The 27,022-nt window shown below is 34.9% G+C and overlaps 1 protein-coding gene across 2 annotated transcripts; it reads left to right on the forward strand.

Annotated features, from left to right (window-relative positions):
• The first annotated feature begins 161 nt into the window (after nt 1-161).
• Nucleotides 162-23,929, forward strand: LOC145690417 (uncharacterized). 2 transcript variants are annotated; one of them, XM_081765273.1, is made up of 4 exons: nt 162-703; nt 15,741-15,906; nt 21,606-21,723; nt 23,792-23,929. In XM_081765273.1, the coding sequence occupies exons 1-4, from the start codon at nt 620-622 to the stop codon at nt 23,853-23,855; spliced, it is 432 nt and encodes a 143-aa protein (XP_081621399.1). In that variant the 5' UTR covers nt 162-619; the 3' UTR covers nt 23,856-23,929. The 2 variants fall into 2 exon arrangements, with proteins under 2 accessions (XP_081621399.1, XP_081621398.1); XM_081765272.1 differs by lacking the exon at nt 162-703 and having other exon boundaries at nt 14,975-15,906.
• The last annotated feature ends 3,093 nt before the right edge of the window (nt 23,930-27,022 follow it).

Consider the following 27,022-nt stretch of genomic DNA (forward strand, 5'->3'; position numbering starts at 1 on the left):
GGAGCTATGGGGGCCGTTAGCCCCCCAACTTTTTGACAATTTCACCATCTTTATTTCTGACTTCATGACCATCTTTATTCCTGAAATGAAAGGTCAGAGACCGACCAAAAATTCCCCCCCCCCAGCAGACAATTCCCAACTTCGCTTATGCTGCTAGGTAATTTTCTTTCAAAATATGTAAACAAACACTTTGCATTCATTTATACGATATATACGCCATTGAGTCTGGCAACGACTGCACTAGTTTAGTTGAGTTAAAGCTTTGGTGCGTGAAGTATTGAGTTCTATCCACGCATTCTTGCGCTCTGCGTATTTTAAGTTACGTTATCGTATCTCAACTTCGTTCTTTTTTCTTTTAAAACTCCTGAAATAGTAATTATGAGGATCTAGCATAATTTGACCGAATAGTCTAGCATAATTTCGATCAGGTTTTGGAATAATTCCGAGCTGTCAGTCTGGCAACGCTGATTTGAACCTGCGAATTTTGAAAACAAATGAGTGTTAGATATTGGTGGACCATTCGTAACTGTTACAATGGGTGTTTATGTTGTGTTGACGTGTATGAAGAATTGCTGGCAAAGTCTAATAAATACATAAATTAGTAAATGTTAACACGACAATGCAACGCAAAGTAATGTTAATCTTTATTGCAATATGCTTTTTGCCTGTCATTGCAGAAAGCAATTCCAATGAGAAGCTTGAGGTGGGTATTCGTGCTCTGGAACACCATACCAGATGGAATTAAAAATTACATCATTAAATAGTAGTAATATTAATAATTATGCTATCTAACGTATTTTAATGTTAGATGTTTTTATTTTTAAGATGAATAAAATTCAAGGAGTAAAAATAACTTCTTTTCGCTGATATACTAAATGTAAAAACTTACAATAAAGTGTTTAACAAATAAATAAATAAATAAATGGATTATTAAATGAAAACTTAACGTACAGGTCAAGATGTAGTTTTACTATACGGATCCACAGATTGTAAAATGTACAGAAAAATTTGGGGATGACATTTAGCATCTCCCCCAACTCGTTTCATGGTTTCAGAACCGAGTACTTTGTTTTTTTGTCTAAATTGTGATAAAAGTAGAAGTAAAAGGGGTCTGGATGCTTCTAACTCTCTTCGCTAGCTGTCCCTAGCTCAGCTATATTTTCTAAAGTAACTAACACATTGTAAATCTTATATGTGCAAAATTGCGGGAGATACAAAATATCAGCCTTTAGTTGCAATCACTCAACTCCTCCTACGTACTCCCAAGAGCAGAACCCTTACCGTAACTCTTTCGGACAATAAATTAGTAAAGGAACCATAATTTTTCAACAATTATTTCGCGTGGTATGTCTGAACTTGACCTGCGTGGAGATTTACTATACAGATCGATAGTTTAAGTAGTGGTAGGAACGGGTTAGAAGCCCCGCAGAGGTTAGTTACTACTTGCAGATTGACATAAGGAGAGGTCAGTATAAGGACAGTATGGACGTACAACATAAAAACTAGAGTGCATAAGGGTAAACTTTACTACAAGACACGCCCCAACTGCGCATCGTTAAGTAGGGCCCTTTGAAAAAGTAGAGTAAGTAAGGTAAAGTAGAGTAAGATATAAATAAGTAGGGTAGGGGTTAGCTTAAGGTTAGGTAAGTTTTGTTTCATTTTCATAAAATTAATAATGTGTAATTTCTACTTTCTGAGTGAGAGTATCTGCTGGAGCGGGCGTTGTAAATTAACTCGTGCATAAATCACAAACCGGAGTTACCCCTCCGTTTTTTATAAAAATCAGGAAAATTTACAGGAGAAATGAGGTAAGAAATGATAATTTGAAGTTTTTATTTGATGTTTAGGAATTTAAGTTCGGCATGAGAGTTATGTTTAATATGAGAAAAGATATGTGGAAGTTAGTACTATTTGCCGGATGCGGAAGCATTCGCGGAAGGTTTCAGCAGCATGGTAGTTGTAAAATATGGCGAACAGGTGTAATGGATGCTCAAAAATAATGAAGAAAACCTTTTAAATTTTTGTAAAGCCAACGAAGTACTAAAGTTAAGTGAAATGTAATAATTTTTAATACTTTAAGCACTGTTTTTTGTATGTTGCAAAGTCCAAGGGCACCTACAGACTGGAGGGGCAACTCTAAACTTAAGCCCTAGTTTGTGCTAGGTGGCCACTGAAAAGCGCGAGTGCTATCTAACTGAGTCAGGGCAGGAGTGCAGCACGAAAACCCGAGTGATAAAGGTGCGCCCGTAGGGAGCAGGCGCGTCAGCGATGGGGGTTACGCGCATAAACGATGATAGTGAAATAGCACACTAACAGGTATTTATTCCGAAGTTGGTCGTCGCCTACTTTTTGGCTAAAAGTGTAATAATTCGTTTCTTTCTTTACCAAAGTTTTACATTTAATTCACATAATAATGCCGAGTGAGCGTTAGCGAGTGGAGACGAGTTAGTGCTCCGCAGAGTACGTTGTTTTCTGTTTTTATTACTGCTAAATGGGAAGACGGGCCTGTGTTCTAGAAGATTGCTGCCTTCTTGGTTATGTCACTAACCGTTACAGTAGACAATATAACTTTCTCCAAGTTTCTTTATATTAGTATATATCAGGGTTGGCAAAAACCATGGTTTTTATTGAAAAAAAAAACTTTTCTTTTTTGGTTTAAACCAGGTTTGTTTGGTTTAAATAATTTGCTCTATATATTCATATCATATATGGACAGAAATAAGTTTGTTTCATCTTGATGTTATTATGCAACAACCGGGTTATGCTGGAAGGGGTCACATAAGCTTAATGCGGAATAAAAACCGCTTCTCGAGTTACATCCGAGAGAAATTGTCCTCCATTTGAACTCGGAACCAGGACTAATTGGCCACAAATGCGATAAGTCTGCCGACTCACTCACGAAGGAATCTTCATAAAAATACGTTGAACTGATCTTTACATGCTTTTTGATATAATTGTCAAGAGTAATTTCAGAAGAGCAAAAAGATAAACAGCTGCACAAGTGAAACTATTATACAGAATTACATATGGACAATTTCAAAGTACTACGGAGTACAGAAGAACTAATTTAGTTCAAGTTAGTTAACAATGACTTTTATTGGTCCAAATTAAAGAAATACAACGACTTAATTTGCAAATCAGTAAGAAAAGTGAATAAAGATACGAATTATTTCAGTCCACTTTGGCTCAGACTCATTTATACATAAATAGATACCAAAAATACTTCGTATTCACTAAATGCCTCTCGTGAGGTCTGTATGACCCCTCCCCCCACACACAAAAAGTACGGCATTTTCGATGTATTTTATCAATAGTAAACATTGAAACGAAACAATATTTAGTATTTTTCTTTGATTGCAATTACATAACAATAATAACAACTACAAAAAAAAATCACAAACATTTATAAGCTTAAAAAAAAAGTTGCTTTTGTAGTATAATCTTTTTGAGTAATGAATGGGGAATTTAGGTCTGAATATAACACGAATAATATATGGGAGTAAAACGTGATAACCCACAAATGTCTGTTCATCAAGATTTTACAAACACTTACACTTTTACGAACATTTTTCGTTTTTTTGGTTTAAACCAGTTGGTTTTTTTGAAAAAAAAAAAAAACAGCTGGTTTAAACCAGCCAACCCTGGTATATATATAGGATGTAAGAAAATTTAAAGCATCAAACCTATAGAGGTGATTTGTCACATCAGAGCAAAGAAATAGTTCGTATGGACCTGTGGTCAAAAGTCCATACTTTCAAAGCTATAGACTGTCGAAGACATAAGAAAATAAACTTTAAAAATCTATAGCTTCAGTGTGGGACCCAGCGCAGTCAAGGAAGACATCACTTAAGATCTAGTATGTGCCCTATTCAAATACCCATGTTTCAGAATTCTGCGGTGCTTGCGTATCAATGGACAGTTTATGAGCACTTCAACTTTTCTGAGTATTCCTCAACTGGCTCTATAAAAATTAATGTGTAAGTGCCGCAAGATTCTGAAATATGGATATTTGGATAGGGCACGTACTAGCTCTTAAGTAATGTGTTGACTCGGCTGGGATCGGTCTCACAGTAGTGGAACACTGGACCTCTAAATTTCCTTTTCCTACGTTTTCGGCAGCCTGTAACTATAGACGTTTGACCACGGGTCCATATGAACATTTATTTTCTTTCTTTTCGTGTGCAGAGTAAGAATTAAATGATAACTTAGCTGCTGGTAGTCGAATTTCGGTTAAAACTACGCTAGAAGTCGTGTAGCCGAATAGTAACCGAGCAGTACTCAGTGAAACTACACTTTGCCTTTTACTGGATTACTATAGTACGGCAGGTATAACGTCGTTGCTTTCCCGTGAAAAGTTGTAGTGACGTTTATGGGGAGTTGCCAGCTTGGTTACTCGTGGCTCGCTGAGCGCAGTGAATGGTGGCTGGTGATTTGCTATCCTCTTACCACATCCCCAGTGACGAGCAGGTCCAAGTGCGGGAAGCCAACGACGCTATACCTTCTGACCTTTAGTTACCAAGAAAATTGTCAAAAGGTGTTAACCAACTTACTTGGTTACATTAAGCAAAAGGAATAGCAGCTGTACAGTTTTGCGGTAAAAATAGCCGTCTCGTCTTTGTAATTGCTCATTGCACTTAATTATTGCCGGTACTTGGGCTGTTATAGACAATTAGTTATTTTAACCCCTCTTCCTTGGTTGCAGGACTCAGTTATTCAGGATAAATTAACACGTCTCAATTGATCTTTCTTTTCGAGTATCGAAATTCTTATATAATATTAAATTAGCTGCAGTATGGGATATTTCGAAGTAAATTTTTCTGGTCACAGTATGGAACATCCTCAGATATGCTAGTTGTCATTGTCGTGTATGCGATGCACTAACCAATTAAAATAGTCTACTAATTACGGCTCTCGATTAATTTAATCGTGTGGTTGCGTAATCATAAATATATTCATCTTTATTAAAAATTAGTTGCTACATAGATGTATATGTAGTATATAAGCGAATTTTAAAAGGAAATGTAGACAAAGTATCTCCCACAGGATTTTTTTACAGGGGGGAGTGGGCAAAAGGACCGACATACAAGCGAAGTCACGGATACAAATACCTAGAACCACATAATATTTAATGTAAAAAAACAATTATTACAACTCACTGCTAACTTCACTAACTGTTGTGTGTGAATAAAAAAATTTAGCATATTTTAATACTAATTAGGAAAATCCATTGTTAAAGCAAGTGCTCCCTGCAGCGGGCGGCTATGGTTACAGAATACAGTTTTAGTGTTATTGATACTTCGTAAGTGAAATCCTCATTTAGTTGGGTGAAGAATCTAGAATACGATAGTGCTATGATAAAGAAAAGAGTAAGTTTTTATATTTTAGGTATGTTTTGTATTTGTAACCTGTTCTTCTTTCCGAAAGTATATTCTCCTTTAGAACAACTTAACTCTGTGCATCAGAAGTGCAGAAGTACAACTCTTATGTAAATCAGGCGCAAATATATATGTATTGAAAATTGAAAGTAAAGATTACCATGAAAGAAGCAATGATAGAACGACAGTGCGAAAAATACGAACCAACCAGTGCTAGATAGCCACTGAAAAGCACGAATATTATTAACAGAGTGAGCACAACGGCGTAGCAGGATGAGCTTGGTGTGCTTCCGTATGGAGCGGGCATATCAGCGACAGTGGATATGCACGTAACCGAGGGTAGTGTAAAAATTTTATATCCCATACAACTATGCCTTACATCTAATATAGCTTTACTTCACTCCTGTGGTTCTGCATCACCACTTTACATAATGCCTTGAGTTCATAATAGCTTCCTTACGGAGTACTATACATTACGTATTACATATTTCTACCTATGATAAATCTTGTAATAGATATAAGATTCCGATATATAGTAGATTGCTATTGCAAAATGAATCAACATATAAATAACATAAATAATGGTTTGCGCCTTCCATTTCAATTCAGCCAAAAAAAAGTACCATCACCATCTCAGATATTGTTGGAACTTTTTTAATAGCAACTAGACATGTTTTTTAAATGACCCCTATTTTTTGTTGTCGGAAAAGATTTTCCCGCCAAGTAATGGGCCATCAAAACGGGAAGTACAATTTACGAATTTTAGAGGACGTGGAAAATGGTAAACTTCGTAGCCTCACCATTCAGCTATGGAGACAGATAATTATAATACTTGTTGTGGTATGTACACTCATGACAAAAATTATTGTCGCATGTCTATAAATATGTTGTTGTAGGAATATAATTTGATAACGAATTCGTCCGATATTTCTTAAAATGTATGTGTATAATCGGGAAAGACGATGTATGTGGCAAATTTCATGTCAAAAAAGCAGTAAATAAGAACAATGAAACGAAAATAAAACTTTCTTGTCCATTTAGTAACATTTTGTTTTACTCATTCTAATTTTCGTGTTTGTAATTCTTTTCTTCTGAAATTTACTACGAGTATACATTTCCCGATTATACATGTAGTATCAGTATCAATAGTACCATGCAAAATCATTATCAAATTATATTCTTACAAGAAGACAGTTATAGATATGCGACAATCATTTTGGACATGAGTGTACATAGGGATATAAATAAAATATATTTTATTATAATTTGGTTTGCGCATGCGTTTCTTTTGGTACATAAATTAACAAATGAACGTAAGTTTATCTGAAAAGTCGAAGTTTATGCTTTCTTTCGAGCACTTCCGGTTCGAATTTTAAAATTCTATTTTACGGTTGGTAAGACCTAGTTACCCGCTTCTCGAAAAAAAATTGTATTGCTTGTGTGTGCAACCGTTTTGTCGCAAAAAATTCGAGAAACCGTCAAATTTTCAAAAATCACCTTTCTCGAAATCACAATAATTTAAAATCCTGAAATGTTGTCAAATTGTTCAACTTTACATGAATAATAAACACACCAAATAGCATTGTCGACCAATGCTTCATGAATGAACTACAGCCCCTTGAAGTTAGCGAAGTTTCATTAAGTTCAGTATCACCGTTGGCAACACTGAAAACAATGAAAGTGCAACAATTTGATGATGTTTGTGGTTCACATTCATTAGATAAAGACTAACAGTTTTTCCTGGCTCCTTTTTATTATTTTGATCAAAAAGGCTCTCTGAAATAATAAGATGAGCCTCCCCCTACTCCGTTTTCTTAAACCGATGTAACCTGAGGTGAAAATTACGATTACGAAACAAATTTTAAACTTACTTAAAATGGTTTTCGGAAACAAAGTTTCACTGATTTTTTCCACTCTGAAGTAATTATTTGCTTGCTTAGTGTCTTCTTCGCTAATAACATGTCACCATGGCAGATGCTCCAATAGGTGTTGGTGCACTCACAACTCGTAACACGTTGTCGATAGTCACAAAACACTTATATTCTCTTCTCTTATTCTCTTCTGGAAACCTGTACCCTGTTGAAGGTCCATGTGGAAACAAAGGAAAAAAAAATGAAATGAAATCTTGGGAGTTTTACGTCCAACGTTTATGCCGGTTAGACTAAAGGAGACAGTGATTATGAGAAATGAGTGAAATGGTGGAATGAAGAAAGTGGGAGGAAACGGGAGAATTCCGAAAAACCCACCAGCACGGTGTTTGTCCACCACAAAGTCCACACGGCGCGAGCTGGGATCGAACCAAGGACCCTAAGCACCGGAGGTGAACGCTCTACCACTGAGCTACCGCGTCACCTGGAAACACAAAGAACACTACAATTTCATGTAATTTATGATTTATTGATAATATTTCTGCTATCCATCACTGGTTATCATATATGCATGTAACAAAAGTTCATTTTTGCAGATTTCTTAAATCTACACTTTGAATTGCAGAAGCTCGATTTTGAGGAAAGCATGAAGTTAGTCCATGGTGACCCGTTACTGCCATAAAAACCAAAAATGACTTCGGTAAATACCAGTTACCGGTCGCACACTTTCCCACTTTTTTTGGGTTTTGTTTTGTTTTGTTTAATTGTCGAATTCGGTTTTTGGCAACAAGACGAGAGTAATACACGGAGTTGGTATTTGCACTATACTCACGAATTTTTCTGCAGGTTTAATACTGTGAATCTGTTTTTCATTTTCCCGGGTTGCCACATTCTTATCCCCCCTCTCCCCAATACGTCGCAGAGACCCTTACCACGGCCGGTTTCACTGAAAAGCCACTGCTTTATCAAACCTGTCTGCATCTTGGACATCTGAAAGCATTTTTTAAAGTAGAATGCAGCACCATCAGAAATCACTGAAACGGTTTATTAAATTGTAGACACTTATTTTCACGTGTTCGAACCTTTTTCTATAACGTATATTATCGCTTTTCTTCGAGTATTTTTAGAATCTTATTCATGGCTATGAGTACGAGCCGAATCGTGTGTTTTGTCATCGCTTATTACGGCAAAACTGTCAGTTGTTTCATAATAATGTATCACTCCCGTAAAGAAGGACATTTGCTCGTTTCTCCAGTGATCACTCTGAACTTCCCTTTGCAGAATAACAGTACAATTTAAGCGAAGTCCACATGCAGTAAAATAGAATTTGTATCTTGAAATTTTACACGATGCTTTGCGGAAACATTTTTTTACACTTTCATTGTTTTCATTGTTGCCAACTGTGACTTTAAAGTTAAAGAAAGTTCGCTAACTTGAAAAGGCTGTAGTTCATTCATGAAGCATTGGTCGAGAATGCTATTTGGTGTTTATTATCCATGTACAGTTGAACCATCTGACAAAATTTAAGAATTTTAAATTATGATGTTTTCGAGAAAATGACGGTTTTTTAAAATTTGACGATTTCTCGAATTTTTTGCGATAAAACGGTTGCACACAGAAGCGATACTTTTTTTAAGGGGGGGGGGAAGCGGGTAACTAGGTCTTACCAACCTTGAAAACGGAATTTAAAATTCAAATCGGAAGTGCTCGAAAGAAAGCATAAACTTCGACTTTTCACATAAACTTACGTTCATTTGTTAATTTATGTACAAAAAGATACGCATACGCAAACCAAACTATAATAAAATATAGTTTATTCATATCCCTATGTGCATACCACAACAAGAATTATAACTCTACATGTCTCCATTGCTGAATTGTGAGGCTCCGAATTTGACCATTTTCCACGTTTTCTACAATTCATGAATTGCACTCCCCGTCCTTGATGGCCCATTACTTGGTGGGAATTTTTTTTTTTTCGAAAAAAAATACGGGTCCCTTAAAAACATGTCTAGTTCCTATTAAAAAAAAGTGAACAATATCTGAGATGGTGATGGTACAATTTTATTTTTTATTTATTTATTTCTTTATTTTTGCCTCAATTGAAATGGAAGGCACCAGATATCTAATTTAAGTTAAAAACAATGTACGTTTCTCATTAATTTTTAGTTACTATAAAGATGTGACTTAAAATTTGTAAAATACTGTATATATTTTAATTTTTTGCATTTTCTTTTTCTGTAATAGATTATTAAAACACATGGTACAAAACATAAGAAATGTTTATTAGGTACTGACCTGTTCCGAGAGATCAGAAAAGATGAATACGAGCTGGTTTTGGAATGAAAATGGTGTTCTTTATGCTATGTATTGGGTAGTTCAGGAAGTGAGTATTTATTGAATGTTTTATTATTATTATTATTCGATATGCCCATTAAACCATATAGTTGAGACTGTTGTATTAATAGAAAGTTGAGACACTATAATATTAATAAATTTTCATAGAAATAGGCACTAACTATACATTTAAATAGGAAGAATGTGTCAAATAAAATTAACTGTAAGCAGCCAATGACACCCCAAAATAAACAAATTTCCGTTCTTTATAATATATCGAACGTAAAGAAACGACATTGGTTGATTTGGCGCTTTATTTATGCATTTCGAAGGAAAAAAGAGAAGCAGGACACGAGGCAATGCTTCGAGAAGACGATCCGCCCAAGAAAAGAAGAAAACTCCCGACTAGAGCTCACGTCGTGATTTGGATTCCACGTTAATCAGTAGGTTCACGTTTTGTATAGCCTCGCTGTTCACGGGACGTTAAACTCAAATTCAACTGAACTGAAAGAAGAAAATAGATTCAAGCTGATGAAAGAATTCGCCGTACAGAATTTTGAAACTGTTGACATTGCAGAATAATGCTGGATTTGGCCCATAATTCCGTCATGGAATGTTAATGTCATGGTAATTGTAACATAAGACAAAGTAAATTATTCAATTGGTATATTAGATTTCACTCTTGTTTCCTTTCCAATTATCTGTGTTGCAAATACGTAGTAATAAGCAGTAATGCAGGGTTATGAATTGCTATGAAGTTATGAATATCCTTTACGTTAGAGATATTGTAAAGATAACTTCACAGCTTTGGAGTGTTGTAGGATGCCTACAGCAAATTTTATTTTAGCCCAATATAGATTCATGCTGAAAAAAATTTCTGCTGGTCATTGTCTCCGATTTTCCTGAAATTAGGATATATCATTCTAAAAGCAAAATAATTAGACCCATTTTTTTCTGCATTATACAAAAAAATATTAGAACTAAATTAAGCATTTGGTGCAACTGAGACTTTCAGTGACTGTTTGCCATGGCATTTTAAAGAAAATGTGGATCAAATTTAACCTTTCCGAACTTCTTAATTTTAGGTTGTGCAGTTATTTTTTGAGTTTTAGTGATATTGATGCCTATTTTTAAGGCTTTTAGTACGTAATCATCCGGTTTCTATTTTTGAAGTACATTATAACCCATTTAAGTAGATTAACCTATTTAGATATACGGCTTTGCGTCCAAACGTCTCGCGCCCAAACGTTCTGCTCCGGTATCACAGGGTGGTATAGGAGCAGAGGACTGGTGTTATTTATCACTAGCGTTTAAGATATAGATATATATAAGTGAGCATAGTGAGAAGGACCACATATACTTCTACCTTATTAATTTATACAGTATGGCGCTAAATTCGGTGTACAAAAGCAGAGGGGTGATTCCTGAGAGTAAAAGAAAAAAAAAATCCAATAAACATAGGGCGAAAACCCCATCGTTATGTGTTATAGGCTGCTGAAATCATGAAAAAAATGAACTTTAAAGGTTCATAGCTCCAAACTTTGGAACCTACCTTGTTCCGGTCAAGACTTCACTTAGAACCTAGTATGTTCCCTATCCAAAAATGCGTGTTTCAGAATCCTGAGGTGCTTCCACAACAATGTTTATAGAGGGAGTTTGACTACGGGCCTATGATAAAAAAGTACTCTCCAACTACCTCCATAAAAATTGTTGCGTGAGTACCTTAGGATTCTAAAACATGTATTTTTGGATAGAGCACATATTAGTTCCTAAGTGAAGTCTTGACCCGACTTTGGTAGGTCCCATAGTTTTGGAGCTATGGGCCTTTAGAATTGATTTTTTCATGTTTTCGGCAGCCTATAACACGTGAACGATGGGATTTTCGCCCTAAGTTTATTGGAACTTTTTTGTTTGTTTTACTCTCAGGAAACATCCTCTGCTTCTGTACGACGAATTTAGTGTCATACTGTAGGTATAGTTAAAAAAATGTAAATATTAAGCTAGGCTTAATCTGCACTTTTAAAAAAAGTTTATATCTCTATTACTTTATGGCAGGCATGCATATAGCGGAGTTGGGATTTGGGCGCCAGAGTCCAGCGGGCAAGCTCTGTGTCGGTTTTCTACATTATTTATTTACAAATACTGAACAAAAATTCAGAATAAATTAAATCTTTTAAGTTTTTTTCTTTTTAAGTCTTTTTAAAGCGAGCTTATCTTCTTTATCTTTTAAGTCGAAGCAGGAAATATAAACCACCGAACGATTTCTGTGTATAAACTCTGTCAAACTCGTAACCCAGCTGAGTTACTTTCCTTCCTTCGCTCAGTAATACTCATGCATCTACAGTTTCCATTTTCATCCTAAGTTAAGTTTATTTGTGTTCTGTAATATCATTATTTTAAGTTTGGATCATAGTTTCAATTCTATATCTACACTATAACTTTATTCAGCGTACCAAATTTGAGTGATAGTTATTAAGATATTTAGTATATAACTTCCAAAAGTATAGAAAACAATGTTTTGGTATTTTGGATAGCCTGAGGTAAGATTAAAAAAAACGCATAAAACGCTTCGTTTGACTTAACCTTGATTCTGAGATATCTTTCGTTTTTAAATTTTGCCACATATGCTACAAATAGTAATTTTACTACAATTGCTTTATTTTAGGAGTCCACTGTGTTTGGAGGCTATCAACCGAGATGATTTCAAGGTACGCCGCACACAGGTACTACATAGACGGTACCAAATTTGACCGTAAGTAAGGATGAATCCCAGAAAAAGGAAGAAAGTGTTGTAACTCACCTAGCATTTCAAAGTGTCTTCCTATGTGATGAACTATCATCAGCCTCCCATCATTAGCGCGCGGCTTGCTCAATTTGCAGATTCGACGAAAAACGTTTTATATAGAGAGAGTTTGGCTTAGAGACATTTAGTATAGGAAGCCCAAAATTCATAGCGTCAACATAACACCAATTTAAAAATATAGACTGAAGATCTAATTAATTCTTATTGACTGTGATTTTTTTTTTTTTTATTGGCGTAGCTCGCTTCGTGTGATGTGTATGGTACTCATTTAAGCTAATTTGCGTGCATATTATGCTGTTTTAATTTATGGCAGTTAAATCACACTTCAGATTCTAAAGTAATGTATAATATACCTACTTCGTATCGTTAAATATATTCTTAGATGAAGGTGATAGAGAACTTTTCAAGAAATAGTTTAATTTATTTTGTGTGTGTTGAGGGGAGGAGGGACGTAAGTAAACGCATGATTCTGCTGCTTGGTTTTCGGTGATTGGTACAGTCATCTTCTGAACTACAATACTAGGGTGTGGGAAAGAGTTTGTAAGATGCAACTCTGTTCAAACTTTTCTTACAAAGTGTTTTTTTTTTTATGTTAAATAAAACTTGTTAAAATTGATACACTGATGAGGTGTATATACATTTCAAACTATTATAATGTACGGTATGCAATTAGTAGACTTAAATTAATATAGACTTTTTGTTTATGTGTTCACATTAAATATATTGTGTACTACAAATGTATATTTAATGTAAAATATAATAAATTATTACTGTAATTATTCTCAATAAATCTACAGGATTTTATTTTATGTATTGTCTTTTAAAGGTTCATAAGGTTCATACTTTTAAAGGTTCATACTTCCTTTATTTGGCTTTCGGTTTGTTATGTAATCACAAGTAATGTAGAATGGTGGAATTTAGATCATTTTAAGGATAATTTCTCTATTATATACGATAACTCAAAGAAGTAATCGATTGTATATCGCATTAAATATTTACATGATATAAAATAAGTTATTTTCCCCATTTATCATGTATAAATCTTACCACCAGTGGGGTTCTGTAGTATAGACACTGGTTGCTCAAGTACTTCACAAGTTGCGGTATAGTCAATGCGGTCTGGTTGCTTGAGCACTGACTTCAGGAGTGGTAGAATGAATGACTATTCGGAAACAGTGAGTAGCCTAGTGGTTAATGCATCGACACGGTAAGTTGAAGTTACAGGTTCAAATCTTAGTCCAGTCTTGCATTTTCTTTCCTTTTGTAATTATGTACTTTAGCTTAGTAGACCTGATTTCTTTATACTCGAGTTATTTCATCATCACTTTCAACACAAGGACGACATGAACCACTCATATGTTGATAACTGGGATGTCTTCCTTGTGCTCTGTCATTTATTCTACGCATTACAATAGCTGTTTTAGTGTTGTGTAAAACATACAACGAAGAGCACAATTAAGACACCTAGACTGTGGACATCTGAGTGGTCCACGTCGTCCTTGTGTTAAGAGTCATGGTGCAATAAAATGGTTTCATGGTGATATGATCACGTTTTATAGTTATTCTTTATAAGAAAAACTTATTATATACACGTGTTTGTAAGTTTCGTATATTTTTAATACTTCTGTAAGAAACTGTACTATAGCATTTTTTTTTTTTTTAGTTCCATTAAGAATACTTTTCACAAAATGCATGTGATTTGTTCCGATTGTTATTGTTTCTCCATATTTTTAAATGAATATTGGCATAGATATAGAATGTTTGTCCTAGATAATTTAGTTTTCTCCGCTTGTACTGCACAGTGCCCCCTGTGGTGTCGCCTTTTAATATTAAGGGATCCCGGGTACATGACAAAATATTTAGAAAATATTTTCTGTACAAGATAGAAAATATTCAGAGAATATAAGGTAGACAAATCAAAAACATTTTCAAATTACTTTTCTTGGTGTTTTGTAGCAGTAGCAAATGTTAAGAAAATATTAAACTAGTTTCAGACGAATTTATGCTAACAAAGAAAATATTTACGATTTATTTTTCAAATAGCACTTGATGTGTTTTTGATTTGTTATTGTATGTAGTTTCAGAACGTACTTAAAGTATTTTCTAACATTTTCTGGTTTTCGCAGAGAAATATTTTAAATTCTTTCTGAATATTTTTCCGTCATTACCACCATAACACCTACAGTTTGAAATACATTTCTTTCTTCAACCTATAAGTTAGAATACTAGAATTTATTTCAACAAATTTATGTGATGATAGAAGTTTCCGTGTGTTCTAAACCGGTTCCAACATACACAGACTTCTACCACCCCATCAATTTGTAAAAATGAAATCCAGATATTTTAACTTACAAGGGTTGGAAAACTGTTCAGTATGCACTTCCTTCAGTATTGAAGAAAGAAATGTATTTCAAACTGTAGGTGTTATCGTAGTAAAGACGAAAAAATATTCAGAAAGAATTTAAAATATTCTATGTGAAAACCAGAATTCGTTAGAAAGTATTTTAAGTACGTTCTGAAACTACATACAATAACAAATCAAAAACATATCAATTGCTATTTGAAAAATGAATCGTAAATATTTTCTTTCTTAGCACAAATTCATATCTGAAACTAGTTTAATATTTTCTAAACATTTTCTACTGTTACAAAACTCCAAGGAAAATAATTTGAAAATGTTTTTGATATGTCTATCTTATATTCTCTGAATATTTTGTCATGTACAGAAACTATTCTCTAAATATTTTCTGTCATGCACAGAAAATGTTCATTAAATATTTTCTGTGATGTACGGAAAATATTCACTAAATATTTTTTGTCATGTATAGAAAATATTTTTTGGTATGAGTGGAAAATATTTTAAAATTGTTATTTTACAGAACATTAATTTTTGTTAAAAATGGATTAGAAATCTTCAGAAAACATTTCAACTAAGTACCCAATACATTGTAAAAATATTTAGAAAACATTTCTTTATTTTAGACAAATGATTTTCAGTGTTATTGGCAAATGATTTTAAAATATTCCATGCGAAACATTTTAAAAACCATTCCGTTAACATTGTATAAAACGTTTCAAATACATTTTCAGTAATGTGTGGAAATGATACAGAAAACATTTTTTGGGAAACTTTTCTAACGGCGTATAAAATATTTCTACAACGTTTTTGAGTATATTGCGAAAATATTTTCAGTTTTATTAGGAAAATGTTTTCAACAACATATGGAATATATTTCCTTAAGGGAAGTAGGATACATTTTCTGAAGGAAAATGATGGTACGTTTTAGAAACGTTTTGAAAATATTTCATTGCTGTGTGGGAAGTTCTATTTCAAAGGCTTCATTCTGTTTCCTACAGATTCAGAAGTTAATGGAAATAAGAGGAAATAAGGCTCCAAACATTATCCGAGGGATATGTCGAAAACTCCTCACAGACCAAATAGCTTCTAACTTCAGTTGGGTCGGAAGGAAAGGAAAGAAATCTCTCACGAAGACTTATCCCAATCTGAGTAAACTTTTAATTTGTAAGTATTAATTACTTTTGCTTTTACTTTGCGAAAAACACAGCTTTAGAGAATACAATCTAACTTCATTTCTCTCATTCCATATAATTTGCGAAGGGATTTTGTTATACTGCTTCAAAGGACCAGCAGTCAGTGACAAATATATTTGTAATATAACTTGTGGAATTACATTGCACATAAAAATACAAATCTTAGTCGTTTAAAAGAAGACCCAGGCTTCTGATAACATCAATTTTGTAGATGTCTCATAAGTTTCAAAATACATTTACAACAGATGAGAGATCAGTTAGCCAAAAATGTATCATGAGGGGGGGGGGGGGCATGGCTCCTTACTTCTGAAAATTGGAAGAACCTTTTAGAAGGCCTTCATATAATGCTTTTATAATACCGTACCTTAAGTTCCGCTTCCCCTGCCCTCACGTCCACGTTCACAATAATAATAATAATAATAATAATAATAATAATAGAATAGAATCCGTAAAGATTCCATAAAGAAATCATGGTCAGTAGTTGGATCTCTGGACCTTTAATTTTAGTAGCAAACACACCACCAGCAAATACTCGAAATTAAATGAAATACTGTACTTTCTCACGTATAAGTCGCCTTTTTTTTCGGAACTTTTGGATCCAAAAGGTGGTCGTGTCACACAATAGTGTCTTTTTCCTTGCATTTTCCACTTTGTTGTTTCCGCGCAACATATCTTTCAAGTTTCTAGCTTCTTGCCTTTGTGCTCATTGTTAGCCCAACACGTAACAAGATACTAGTAAAGTAGTTAATAATACGTGCTTTTGATGTTTCTGTGCGGACTTGTGGTGCTCATTGTGGATTTTTTTTTTTTTTTTTTACACATCAGGTTAAGTTTTCCAAGATATGGCTGCAAAAAGACATTCGTACAATGCTGAGTTCAAGTTAAAGGTTACCGGATGAATAAAACTTGGTTCAATTACTTTATGTATAAGGTATCTTTTTTTCTAAATTTCGAATCCGAAAATCATGGGAAAGAATGGATCTAATTTAACGTCCCGGGTTTATGCACCAAGGCTAAGTGTGATGGTGATTATGATAATGAGAATTGAAGGAACTCGTGGAATGAAGACAGTGAGAGGAAACCGTAGAATCTTAAGAAAACCTACGCACACGGTGTTTGTTTATTAATTACAAGGCTCACTTGGCGCTAGTTGGGATCGACCCAGGGTCCACGTACTAGAGGCAATGCTCTACCACTTAGCCACTGCGGCCCCTTAGGAAAGTACTCGAACTTTTTTAAATACGCATACAGTGATTATAAATTAACTGAGAAAATTTTGAGGATTAAATTTCACACCCTCAATAACTTTCACGGTTTTCTCTTTGCTAGTCATACCTCTGGATTAAATACAGGGTGTCCGAGAAGTCCTTCCCTCATTACAGAAATGGATAACTCAGGTTAGAAATAAGATAGAAATATGAAACTGGTGTTGAATTGTTTACAAACTATAAAAGTTTTTGTCTGTGTTAGGTTTGTTCTGTTTTACCAAGTCTCATTTTTTTGTTTTAGGTTTGTAGTACGTAAGTAAGAAGCCCAAGAAGCCATGCCAACCAACCAGGAGAAGGCACAGTGTGTCCTGTGGTACCATGAGACACGATCACCAACCACGGTGCAGAGACAGTTCCAGACAACATTTGGGAGGACTCCACCTGATGTCAAGAGCATTAAAGCCTGGTATGAGAAGTTCAAGAACACAGGGTCGGTTGCTGACCCTCCGAGGTCTGGTCAACCAAGAACCTCAGCAGACACGGTGGAGGCTGTGCGGCAGTCTTTTCTGAGAAGTCCTAAGAAATCGGTGCGCAGGGCCTCACGCGAATTACAGATGCCAAAAAGCTCTATCCATGACATTTTACACAAACGTTTATTGTTTCGTGCTTACAAAGTGCAACTCGTTCACGCCTTGTTGCCCGACGACGGTACATGTCGATATGACTTTGCGGTCGAAATGCTATCACGTATTGAGGACGATAATGGTTATCTCAGACGAATTGCCTTTTCCGACGAAGCGACATTCTTTGTCAGTGGAGTAGTGAATCGCCATAATGTACGCATTTGGGGTTCAGAACCCCCCAGGGAGTTCACCAGAGGCAGTCCAAAGGTGAATGTTTGGTGCGCGTTATTGCACGATCGAATTATCGGGCCATTCTTCTTCGCTGAGGATACCATCACATCTGCAGTGTACCTGGATATGTTGCAGCTGTATGCTGTTCCTCAGCTGCTTCAGTATCGCCCCGATGTCGTTTTTCAGCAAGACGGTGCACCACCTCATTGGGGTTTGGACGTCCGTGCCTATCTCGATAGGACATTTCCTGGGTGATGGATTGGTCGTGATGGACCAACAGCTTGGCCTCCACGCTCTCCTGACATAACCCCATTAGACTTCTTTTTATGGTGTTATGTCAAGGATGAGGTCTACCGAACACGTGTACCAGATCTTGAAACCCTGCAGCAACGAATAACCACAGTCGTTGCATCGATCCCTCCAGTGATGTTGGCTAATGTGTGGATGGAAATTGAATATCGCCTAGATGTGCTACGTGCTACCAAGGGTGCTCATGTGGAAGTGTACTGATGTGACCAAAATTTTTATAGTTTGTAAACAATTCAACACCAGTTTCATATTTCTATCATATTTCTAGCCTGAGTTATCAATTTCTGTATTCAGGAAAGGACTTCTCGGACACCCTGTACAATAACACGAGTTTAAATTTTGTTCTTGTCAGCATTTCCACGCTCGCTCTACAAATGTAACGATCTATCCTCATCAAGAGTTCATACCCTCGCCAAAACTAATTTTAATGTAGAAAGTAGAGAAAGAAACGGAACCAATTACATTGTTCGGAAAGAAGCCTATCACGGTTGAATAGTAACGATTAAAATAAAAGTAACGGAAGATATCGAATAGTCACTTTGGAGTGGGTAATATATGCTTGTCCTTCTACGTAGAAGTTCAACAATCGCTTAAGATTAGAACCTTAAGGATGCCGCTTCTTCTTTCTGTTGTTTTTTACAATACCTTAATACAGGAGTTTGCTCTGACAAGTAAACCTTACGTTTGGGTGAATCGAGTTGCTGACTGAGACACATATGAGCAAGTAGTACTAAATGTGGGCAGTATTTCAGTGAAGTTGTAGGTGCGAAGCTCCAGGGGTTTAGGAGATACAGCTACCAGAACATCATATTGAAGTACAGAATAGTCTTCATACAGTTGGAGGTAAAAACCCTGTAAGACCTCTTGTAACGACAAAAGGTGAATAACAAATATATGGGTACATATTAGGACTAGGGGGAAGTCATATAGTAAGGGTATACCTGGCGGCGGCCATCTTGAAATCCGCCATTTTGAATTAAGGTTAAGTTTTTAAAATAGGAATAGGGTCATGTGATACATGATTTAAGGCGAAAATTTAATCAGAAGAACAATGGTGACGTTAATTTTGATTTACGCGCAATTGGTAAAAACTTACAGGGGAATTAAATATTGTTTCAGCATATGTATTAGTCCTTTACCTCACTTTGTAAATTTTGTGTTAATGATAATAATTAAATAAAAAGCAGGTGGATACATATTAGGTCTATGGTAAGAGTTGCCTTGATGGCGGCCATGTTCATATCCGCCATTTTGAATCAGACAAAAGTTTTAAACAAAACGTATAACAGTAACACCTTATTAATAGCAAATTTTACCATAAACCCAACGATATAACCATTTTTGCTTTATCATTAACCAGCATTTGTTACGCCACCATTGTATTTCTTATTAACTTCTAGCCCGAAGTCATATATTGCATTGTCCTATTCCCATTTAATTTTGTGCTGGTTAATGATAAAGCAGAAATGGTTATACCGGGGGATTTATGGTAAAATTTGCTATTATAAGGTGTCACTGTTATACGTTTTGTTTAAAACTTTTGTTTGATTCAAAATGGCGGATATGAACATGGCAGCCATCAAGGCAACTCTTACCATAGACCTAATATGTATCCACCTGCTTTTTATTTAATTATTATCATTAACACAAAATATACAAGGTAGGGTAAAGGACTAATACATATGCTGCAACAATATTTAATTCCCCTGTAACTTTTTACCAATTGCGCGTAAATCAAAATTAATGTCACCATTGTTCTTCTGATTAAATTTTCGCCTTAAATCATGTATCACATGACCCTATTCCTATTTTAAAAATTTAATCTTAATTCAAAATGGCGGATTTCAAGATGGCCGCCGCCAGGTATACCCTTACTATATGACTTCCCCCTAGTCCTAATATGTACCCATATATTTGTTATTCACCTTTTGTCGTTACAAGAGGTCCTACAGGGCTTTTACCTCCAACTGTATGAAGACTATTCTGTACTTCCATATGATGTTCTGGTAGCTATATCTCCTAAACCCCTGGAGCTTCGCACCTACAACTTCACTGAAATACTGCCCACATTTAGTACTACTTGCTCATATGTGTCTCAGTCAGCAACTCAATTCACCCAAACGTAAGGTTTACTTGTGAGAATCTTAACTATTCAAACATTAATATTCCATAATACTGGCTTTTCATATATATATATATATTATATAAAGAAGAACTTATTACGTCAATAATGTTAATTACTTGAAACAGTACAAAAATAGTTAACATTAATGAAGCTATTCAACTAAAGAAACGTATATTACCCGTATATTTGAGAGGTTTCTATATTACCCACTATCACAGCGGTCGAGGGATTTTATTACATCCAGGCATTAGATCATATTTTAAAAAAATCGATGGGTGGACGAAATATAGTCACTAAGCGGGTCAAATGCAAACACCACTAAAATGGTTATGCGTAAATTTAGGTAAATTTATTACATTATGCTCGTCCAGTAAAAAGAATCAGAGGGTCAGCTTTGGTTTGAGGATGGCCAGGTCCCCTCTAGTTACGCCTATGGTCAAGTAATGCATCGATACTCTACCTGAATATTTTAATGATTCGAATAAAAAAAAATACCCTCTGTCAATTATCATCTCTAGTTTAGAATGTCGCGAAACCTGGTAATTATAAACAAAATCATTGCAAACAACTATACTAGTTAAATTACTGCTCCAAATTTAAATTTCTTTTACTTGTAGTAACCATGTAAGAAATTATGAAAAACTGTACTGCAGCAATAATAAATTTATTTTACTTGTAAAATGTTAACAGTAACTATGTAGGAAAAGGCATCAAACGTATATTATGTCCATTTCACAAATGTAAAATTTATATCAAATTAATTCATATTTAATATTGATGTATTTGTCTTTTACATATACAAGCCTTTCACTAGAATATCTTCGTAGTTCCTAATATGTATTATAATTTATATTCTTTGCTTTAGTTTTTTTTTTCTGTAGTTTAACGTTCCTTGGTTATGCCTTGTTGGTTAAGGAGACTGGGACCTTCTGATTGTAGTAGAATCCGAACCCCTTTTTTTTCCTTCAACTGTACCCCCACCGGGAATCGAACCCAGGACCACGCGCACAGAAGGTAAGCGTGCTAGCCATTAGACAAAGCGTGTGCCTTCTTCCCTTTAGTGGTATTTGTGTTTAAACTAGTAAGTGTGTTACTTTTAGTACATTAATTTTCAAAAAAAAAAAAATGTATTTTTGAGGTTCTAAATTTAAAATTTATTTTGTTCACTGAACAGCTTCTGTCATGGAAAAGAGGATAGATGGGGTGACGGAGGCATTTATAATTGATGTAGTTGGAAGGTGGTTATCTCAAGCTCCTTTTCGAGGAGAACAAAGCCGAAGGAAAAACAGCATGTAAGTATATATTTTGTTGCCTAAATTAGTATGCAGAGGGGAAAAAATTTGATTATAGGTAGTTACGTGGGTGAGAAGTTTAATAGAACAATTCAATTACTACTAAAACAAAGCATACACTTCTGTAGTCGCGAGTGTTCTAAACAACTCGTTACCAGCAATGTGGATTTCAAAGTATCCATGTAGCAGCGTCTGTTCTGTTGATGGTTCTGGCGGAGAAATCTATTGTATTCAGAATCTCGGGAACATTCTGGAAGCAATATCCACGAAGTTCCTTCATCTTGACGAGATGTGGACCCGGTCATACGATTCTCACTTCAAACATCATTCCAATAAGTAGTGTTTAACGTCCCACAGTTATGCGCCGAATACCGAAGACGGTGATGATGAGAAATGAATGAAGAAAGTGGGAGAGAACGGAAGAACCCCGAGAAAAACCCACGCATACGGTGTTTGTCCACCACAAAGCTCACTTGGTGTGAGATTTGATCAAACCAGGGACCCCGCACACTAGAGGAGAACACTCTACCACTGAGCCTCGCTGCCTCTACATAATGAATTTATTTGTACTCTTCTTGTTTACAAACATAGGCGAAAAGCTGACAAGTTGAAACTGCAAAAATGCAGTCGTCATAGAGGTGTTTATGTATAGAACGAGGTTTAGGGAGACGGTGATAATGAACGAAATGGAGGAATGAAAGGTGGGAGGCAACGAGAGAACACCGAGCAAAACCCTCGCACATGGTCTTTGTCCACCACACAGTTCACTAGTGCGAACTGGGTACAAACGAGGGTCCCATTCATTACTATTTGTTTATACAAATAAGAACGTATGCATATGTTAGGGATTTTATAGCTTTTGGCAAAAGATTTTTCTAGTAAGAAAATTGTTGTGTTGGCGCCGTTTAGTTGAAAATTAAATATTCCATAAATTTCAAGACAAGAGATGAGTGTTACAGATTAATAATTGAAAATGTGCAGAGACATTTACTAAACCGCAACACAATATATGTGTGGAAAAATTATTTTCACGTACTATTAGCATTGTTGTAGCCACCCATTTTCTGTATTGCTAGTGTTCGCAATCCCAGCTTCTGTTCCCGGCTAATACACAGATTTTGTAGTGTTAACTGAACGTTGTGAAGGAGATTGTAAATTACCGGCTTGTCGTACTATCGGAAAGGAATTTTCATAAACGGAAATTCCATATGATGATTACGTCCGTTTCACCGCAGCGGGGTAGTTGATTCAGCTGAGAGACAGATGAAACGAAATACTCGCAAACTCACTGATCAACGAATAAATCAGAAATACTAATCAATGCAGCAGTAGGTTAGATTACCTGTCAGCCGAATGATTTTAGCTCTTCCGTGCGTTTCCCTAAAACTTGTGGAGATGTTTTGAAAGACTTAATCTTCTTATTTTCTCAAAACCTAAAGCACTTCAAGATAAATAAAATTATATCTTCAGACGTTCCCTATAATTGTTCAACACAAAGTGTGAAATCAATCTTTTTCGTTAAAATGTATTTCCAACGTCACTATTTATGAACCATAAGATAAGTTTCCATAAATCCGGAATTTGAAGATTTAATTCCTTTCGGAATGTATATGAAAAGGATCATAACCCAGGACTTTTCTTTACGTCTTTGTGCACGAAGGTTATGAAGAACGGAATATAATCGTATTCTTATATATGAGCCACAACCTAAGCTTGACTGTTGTGTACAATTTGCTTGTATATGGTGTACAATTAGAGTATGCACAGTCATTCATGTGAAACGATTTCGGATCACATTGTCTTATTGCCCCTTCCCTATACATTGTGTTATTGCCTTTAAGAAAAAATATGAGTACGAAAGCAAACCTTTAGACTGACGTTACTAATTTTTCTTTTTCTTTTCTTTCTTTCTTTCTTTTTTTTTTTTTTTTTTTTTTTAGATAGGATAATAGATAGAATGACATCCCAAATGTTGGAATAGGAAAAAATAAGTACATTTTTACAGCTTAGTTTCAGCATAATAAAGTTTACTTAATGAATTTAATTTTTTTTCTAATTTTGTATTTAGGCTAACGGAGAAAGAAACAGCAGAGGCACAACCTACTAATGAAGAAAATCCTGTTAATGACTAAAGTGATTTTATACGTACAAACAAACATTTAGAAATTATCATATAAAAAGAAATATTGAGAAGAATAATTAATAAGGATTAAGTGCATATAGTGTTAGTGATGTGAAAAATGTTGTTCAAATGCTCTGTAAAGCTAAATATTTACTTTACTAAACTTATTGTTGAACACATTGTTTCTGAAATGAGAGATTATAGTAATATACAATCAGAGCGATGCTGATGAAAGTAATTGTTACTTGTAAATTTGTAAACTATATATTTTTATGCAATAAATATCCATAAAACATTTCAGTCAGCAATATTATATAAAACAATTATTTGTCTTTTGGATACCATATTTTTTATGCTTAATAAATATTCACAGAATATTTAATACTAATAAAATTTCAACATTCAGTGAATATTTAATAAGCACTCAAAACAATGAAAATAAATATTTGCAAATATTTTTTCAATTATATTACATGAATATTTAGTAAACTTGAGAAAAATATTTCTTTTCGCTTAATAAATATTCATAGAATATTTCATAGTGATGTAATTTCAACATTCAGTGAATATTCAATGAACTGTCAAAATTAATGACAAATAAATATTTGCAAATATTTCTTCAGTTTATCAATAATATTACATGAATATTTATAAGGTTTGTGAACAATATTTCTTTCTAGCTTTAATAAATATTCATAAAATATTCATAGTGATATAATTTCAACATAACACTAGTTAACAAAGGTTTTGTTACATAAAAGGAAATACCTTTTCTTAAAGGAACTTTTTGCGCTGAATTCGAATATGCACTCGGTTTTTCTCCATCACGTACGATTTTCCCGTAACAGAGGGATTTTCGGGAAATCCCTCAAAAATTTCCCTTTTCGTTTATTTTACACCCCAAGATCTTGTCCCCTTGCATATACTAACATAGAAATTATACCTAAGTATACTTTGATTCATATTTAACAAACCCTCCAAGTTTCGTAATAATCGCTTTATTCTTTCTAGAGAAATAAATATGTTTGTATGTATACTGTGTCTACTGTTTATTGCACCTTATAGTAATGCTTTCAGATCTCTTAAGTTGAGGTAAAACGTTTTGCTTTATTACCACAAACACATATATAAAATATAATACAATATAATTTACAAGTGTGACAATTTACAATAAACAATAATACAAATGTACCAAAAGGTCATGAAAAGACAATCAAAACTATCACAATATATGAAACTTCCATTGGGTTACAAGAACGTACACTACTTCCTTCTTTTGTAAGAAATGTTGCATTCTCTAACAATACCCCAACAATAGTCCGCCATCATTGAAGGATCCCATCGTCCCTGGTACCTTTTCTCCATTGCCATTATATCTTGGTGGAATCTTTCCCCCTGTTCGTCGCTGAGAGCACCTAGGTTAGCAGGAAAGAAGCTGAGGTGGGAGTGCAAAAAGTGGATTTTTAAAGACATCCTACAACCCAACTCTTTGTATTTCTGTATCATGCCCTGTACGATTTCTGTGTAACTCTCAGCTTTGTTATTGCCCAGAAAGTTGCGCACAACACACTTAAATGCTGTCCAGGCAGCTAGCTCAGCACTATTTAACTTGCTGTCAAAGCTATCATCAAGCATTAATTTCCTAATTTGGGGACCAATAAACACTCCCGCTGAAATCTTAGCATCACTCAGGTTAGGGAACTTATCTCGCAAATACTTGAAACCTTCACCAGATGTGTCCATGGCTTTGACAAAGTTTTTCATAAGTCCTAACTTGATATGAAGTGGCGGTAGTAATATCTTATTAGGATCTACCAAAGGAGCGTATTTGACGTTGCATTCTCCAGGTACGTAATTCACTCTAGGTTCCCATTCCTTCACTTCATAATGTTTGTCATCAGCTCGGCTATCCCATAAACATAAAAAACATTGGTACTTCGCGTAACCGCACTGCAGTCCTAATAAAATACCAACTACCTTGAGATCACAACATATTTGCCAACAATGGTCCTTGTAATTTATAAGATTTAGCAAAGTTGACATGGTGTCATAGGATTCCTTAATCTTCACTGAGTGCGCAAGTGGTATAGAAGGTTTTTTATTTCCATTATGTAAAAGGACAGCTTTAAGGCTGACCTTTGACGCGTCGATAAATAACCTCCATTCTTCTGGAACGTAAGGAATTCCTAGCTCCGCCATCAATCCACTTATATCCGTACATACGCACACATTATCTTGCATTGAGAAATAGCTTGAAAATTGAACATGCATTTTCCTGTACACTGATATGTTCGTTTCTTCATCCAATAAGTTCCACTGCCGGAGCCTTGATCCCAGAAGTTCCGCCTCTTGTTTTGTCAGGTGCAAATCACGGACTAGGTCATTAAGTTCACATTGCCGTATGAAATGTGGCTCGCGAACACAGTCAGGGATGAACGTTGGATCCTTGGATGTACATGTTGATGTCGATGGTTCATCAAGGTCATGATCATCATCAGAGTCTTTTGGCCATATCTCTTCCCAGTTGGTAGGGGGCTCGGGAAGTGGAAGTTCTTTTGCATTCTGTTACATTTGATAACAAATATTGATAACCATTTCATGAACAAAACGAAAAAACTTGGAGAATTGTATATATATTATTAAGATATACATATGCTGTACGTTTAAAAAATATACGTTGGAAGTACATTCTATTTTTATACACGTTTCTAATTTACAGAGAGCAATACAAGTGTGTTGTTGACTATTGTAAATATTCATTTTTATGTCTGTGTTTGTAGTAATAAAGCAAATCGTTTTTACCCTAACTCAGGAGATCTGAAAGCATTACTATCAGGTGCAATAAACAGTGCACACAGTATACATACAAATATATTTATTTCTCTAGAAAGAACAAAGCGATTTTTACGAAACTTTTAGGATTTATTAAATATAAATCAAGGTATACTTAGGTATAATTTCTGTTACTATATGTAAGGGGACAGGAGCTAGGGGAATAAAATATCTGAAACAGGGAAATTTTTGAGGGAATTTCCCGAAAATCCCTGTGTTACGGGAAAACTGTACGTGATGGAGAGAAACCGAGTGCACATTCGAATTCAGCGCAAAAGGTTCCTTTAAGATCAGGTGATTTTTCTCATGTAACAAACAAAAAGTTTAAATTTGTTAACTAGTGTA

Source organism: Thermobia domestica, chromosome 7, assembly GCF_964235325.1.
Source record: "Thermobia domestica chromosome 7, izTheDome1.hap1.1, whole genome shotgun sequence".
NCBI lineage: Eukaryota > Metazoa > Arthropoda > Insecta > Zygentoma > Lepismatidae > Thermobia > Thermobia domestica.